The 4,874-nt window shown below is 47.2% G+C and overlaps 1 protein-coding gene across 1 annotated transcript in view; it reads right to left on the reverse strand.

Annotated features, from left to right (window-relative positions):
* ZDHHC11 (zinc finger, DHHC-type containing 11) overlaps nucleotides 1-4,874 on the reverse strand; it is a 34,176-nt gene that overhangs the window by 2,209 nt on the left and 27,093 nt on the right. Inside the window, exons 18-19 of the mRNA XM_010857129.1 lie at nucleotides 4,798-4,849; nucleotides 4,345-4,391 (exon numbers count right to left, since the gene is read on the reverse strand). Of these exons, the coding sequence (XP_010855431.1) occupies nucleotides 4,345-4,391; nucleotides 4,798-4,849 (99 nt within the window). The remainder of the gene's footprint in view (nucleotides 1-4,344; nucleotides 4,392-4,797; nucleotides 4,850-4,874) is intronic.

A 4,874-nucleotide genomic window follows, 5' to 3' on the forward strand; every position in this document is an offset into this window, starting at 1 on the left:
AGTCGCTCAGTCGTGTCCGACTCTTTTCGACCCCATGAATCGCAGCACGTCAGGCCTCCCTGTCCATCACCAACTCCCAGAGTTCACTCAGACTCACGTCCATCGAGCAGAAACCAAATGTTATTGGGGACCGTACAGAAGACCCTCAGACGCAACACTGCCCATGTTCTCCGGGTGGCACAGAAGATAGATGAGCGCTGTCTTACTTTCGTGTATTCGTCCGGATGTTAGTTGTAAAGCAGGCTAAGAATTATTGTACTTTTTGCAAAATAGGTAAAACTGAGATATGAGTAATTGTTAGTAATGTTAAGCGATCTATTTGATCTAACTTACCTCTGCACAGATGAACTCAAGTTGGCAACTGATTTCTGTGAGAATAAATAAAAATCAGTAACATTGCACAAGAGATATTGTCGATGTTGAGGTTATTTTTTTGGAAACTTCGCATCTGTTGTTAGTGGACTCACCTGATGCTGCTGCGGGGATGTCTGAGGCCTAGGGAAGGCTCTCACCGAGGGGACAGCTTCTGTCCTCCCCAGCCATGCTGCACACCCCGGGTGGCTTCATTTCTCCTTAGTGAGCGTGAATATATTTAAATTTTAAGAAAACCGCCAAACGGCTTTCCCAAGTGGTGCTGCTGTAAGTCCTCGTCTTACTTTTAATGCGTCAGACACCCAGCTCCTCTAGGGGTTCTCCATCACCTGGTATTGTTGCCTCTTCGGTGTTAGCCATTCCGATTCAGGTGTGCATGAGTGCGTGTGCGCTCAGTCATGTCTGACTCTGCGACCCCATGGACTGTGGCCCTCCAGGCTCCTCTGCTCATGGAATTTTCCAGGCAAGAATACTGGAGTGGGTGCCATGCCCTCCTCCAGGGGCCATTCTTGACACAGAGATCTAACCTGCGTCTCCTGCCCTGGCAGGCAGGCTCTTCACCACTGTGTCGCCTGGAAGCCCTGACTCCGTGCGGCGGCGTCTTACTGTGGCTTTGATTTGCATTCCCCTAATGTCTAATGGTGTTGACCATCTTTTCATGTGCTTAATTGCCACCCATATATATATATACACACATATACGCTGCTGCTGAGTCGCTGCAGTCGTGTCCGACTCTGTGTGACCCCAGAGACGGCAGCCCACCAGGCTCCCCCGTCCCTGGGATTCTCCAGGCAAGAACACTGGAGTGGGTTGCCATTTCCTCCTCCAATGCATGAAAGTGAAAAGTGAAAGTGAAGTCGCTCAGTCGTGTCTGACTCTTAGCGACCCCATGGACTGCGGCCCACCAGGCTCTCCAGTCCATGGGATTTTCCAGGCGAGAGTGCTGGAGTGGGTGCCATTGCCTTCTCCTTATATATATATTGGTGCAAAGTTTGTTCAAATCTTTTCGTATTTAAAAAAACCTGGGTCATTTTTCTTATAATTGAGTTTTGAAAATTCTTTATATATTCTGGATACAAGTAGACGATTTGGAAATATTCCAGCCAAAGTATTTTTATTTTTGAAATGGTGACTTCCAAAGGGCAAATATTTTTCACTTTTATGAAGTCCAATTTTTTCATATTTTTATTTAATAGTGCTTTTGGTGTCATATTAAAGAAAAGTTTGCCTAACGCAAGATCACAAGATTTTATTCTGTTTTCTTCCCAAAGTATTATGGGTTTACCCTTAAAATTTAGCTCTGAGATTGATTTCGAGTTACTTTTGTACCTGCTGTGGAATAGCACGTGAGGTTCATTTTTTCTCCTTGTGGGTATCTGATTGTTCCAGTTTATTGAACCATTTATTGAAAATACATTGCTCCCCATTGAATTGCCTTGGCATCTTGGTTTAAAATCCAATGATCAGAAATGTAAATGTTTTGTTTCTGGAGCTTCGACTCTGTTTGTCTGTCTGTATGTCTGTATGTCTGTCCTTAACACTGGCTCCATACAGTAGCTTCGTAGTAAATTTTGAAATCAGATTATGGAAGCTTTCCAATTTGTTTCTTCTTTTTCTAAATTATTTTGGTCATTCGTAAGGGTTCTGAATTTCCACATACAGCTTGATACTTCCTTAAACAGAAAAGCTTGCTGGGAACTCAGTGGGGACCATGTAAGTTTGTGGATCAGTGTGGAGAGGCCTCCTGTCATGACGGTACTGAGTACCCGATCCTAATGTCGTCAGTCGTTCCGCCTGTCTGGGTTGGGTGTGATCCCTCGGCGGCTGTAGCTCCACACGCACAGCTCTTGTATTTGTTGCTTTGTTGTTGTTTGACGCTGTTGTGAAAGGAGTAGTTTCCTCAGTACTATTTCCAGACTTTTCTCTGCGAGTAGACAGGAGTATAATTCAGTTTTTTAATATTGATTTTGTATCCTACCACCTTGCTAAGTTGTCCTATTATTCCTATTAGCTTTTCTGCAGGTTTGTTAGGATCATGTTACCTGCAAATAAACACAGTCGCACTTTCAGATAGATGTGCGTGTGACTCCTGCTTCCAGCTCTACTGTACTGGCTGGAGGTTTTTAGTAAAATGTCAGACAGACGTTTGGAGGGCACATTTTTGTCTTGGTCCAAGTCTTAAGGACACCGCTTCAGCATGTTAAGTATGAGTTAGTGGTGAGTTTCTTCAGATTCTTTATCAGGTTTAGGGGGCTCCACCCTTAGGCTGTGAAATTGTTTTATCATGTCTAGAGGTGCTGTTAGCAAACGCTCTTTCTGACTGGGCGTGCTCATGTTTATTGTACTTTATTTTATTAATCGGAGAAGGCAATGGCACCCACTCCAGTACTTTTGCCTAGAAAATCCCATGGACGGAGGAGCCTGGAAGGCTGCAGTCCATGGGGTCGCTGAGGGTCGGACATGACTGAGCGACTTCACTTTCCCTTTTCACTTTCATGCATTGGAGAAGGAAATGGCAACCCACTCCAGTGTTCTTGCGTGGAGAATCCCAGGGACAGGGGAACCCGGTGGGCTGCCGTCTATGGGGTCGCACAGAGTTGGACACGACTGGAGTGACGCTCGTTACACTAATACATTTTCAGATGTTGAGCCGACCTTGCATTTCTGGAATAGCCCTCCCTCAGTCACAGCGTATGCACCTCTTGTGTGTGTTTGTATATGCCTGTGTCTGGTCAGTGATATTTGCCTCTATATTCACGGGTGACATCAGCTTATAAGATTCTTTTTTGGCGACAGGATCTGGCTTTGGTATTATGTACTCATATATGTACAGAGGATGAGATAGTTGGATGGCATTGCTGACTCGATGGACATGAGTTTGAGCAAGCTCCGGGAGTCGGTGATGGACAGGGAAGCCTGGCGTGCTGCAGTCCATGGGGTCTCAGAGTCGGACACGACTGAGCGACTGAACTGAACTGATTATGTACCCACCTCGTAGGATGAACTGGGTGGTATTTCTTCCTCTTCCATTTTCTGAAAGTTTGCGCATGATTGATTTGGGTTTTTTTCCCTTAAAACATCAGCTAGAATGCACCAATGAAGCCATTAGGGCCTAGGATTTTCTTTGTGGAGAATTTAAAATTACTACTTCACAGTTTTTACTTGTTATATGTCCATTTGAATTTTCTATTTCTTCTTGAATCGTTTAGTAATTTGTATCAATTAAGTAGAATGGTAAATCCCTTTCTTAAGTAACAAAGCATGTTTCAACCTTGGAACACTTATAATTAAGCATAGAAAAGTCTAAGAGACCCAAACCCATGACGTTACTATTTTCGCGTTGGCAAGTCATCGGCACGTTGGTGATTTGGATTTCATGTTCCTGAATACCAGAGCTGATATGTCCTGTGCAGGAGAGACGAAGCTTTCAGCTCTTAGAGTCTTAGAGATCGCCTTGCTCTCTCCTGTTTCCCACCAAATAAATGTAACAAAGCTGCATCCAGGGGACCCTTTGCTGAGATTTAACACAACGGTCAGTGACAAGCATCCGTCAGGGTGCTGGCTGCACGGTCAGGGCTGGCAGCAGGTGTCCAGTGGCACTGTCCCGGGCACGTTAGAACCTGGGGTCACCCTGGCTTCCACAACAGCAAAGCATAACCCCTGATTGCCTGCTCCCACCTTGGAGTGGATATCACATGTAGCGGTTGAGTCTGGGATAGGGACAGGATTATAGGTTCCCATAAATGTGCTTCCAAACCTCGAGTGGAAGCTGCTGGTACAAGTGTAAACAAGAAAAACATCACTGCTGCCGAAGGTGGGTACTGACCCCCTTCCTAGTTCTACCTTATTACAAGAAGCCCCCTCTCTGATGCCCTGCAGGGGTCGTGAGAGGAATCTCCGCTGCAGAGAAAGTGAAGTCACCAGTTGCCTGCAGGAATCAGTACAATTGCAAACCTGCTCACATTAACCCACCAGAGAGCCCGGGGCACCTGACCTCTGGGGGCCCCGCTGGCTCCATCCTGGGATGGCGGAGATGATGGAGCATGCGCACACGCCACACCCTCACACGTCACCCTCACACACACAGACACACAGGATACACACACACATCACGCACAGAATACATACGTCACACACATACACATCCCACAGAAAACACACGCATCACATCGCACACGCACACCACTCACACACACTCACACTCACACAAGTACTCGCCCACGGTTCAGCTGAGTCTGTCCCTCACTTCCTCTTCTGTCCCCACCCCCTCATTCCCCTGTGAGCGGCACTCCCCAGGCACCACATGAGGGCTGCAGTTCACACAAGCGGTTCCAAACACGGCTCTGCCCTGGTTCTTGGAGGGCCTTGGGCCCAGCCCTGGCTCCAGCCCGGTGGGGCAGCTCATGCTGGGGGCTGGGGGCTCACCTTCAGCGATGTCGGGGTGTCCTCTGGCTGTATGGTGGCGGTGGAGCACAGACTGGGGGGCCGGGCAGAGGGCGGGA

The sequence above is a fragment of the Bison bison genome, unplaced genomic scaffold, assembly GCF_000754665.1.
Source record: "Bison bison bison isolate TAMUID 2011002044 unplaced genomic scaffold, Bison_UMD1.0 scf7180017864377, whole genome shotgun sequence".
In the NCBI taxonomy this organism is placed as follows: Eukaryota; Metazoa; Chordata; class Mammalia; order Artiodactyla; family Bovidae; genus Bison; species Bison bison.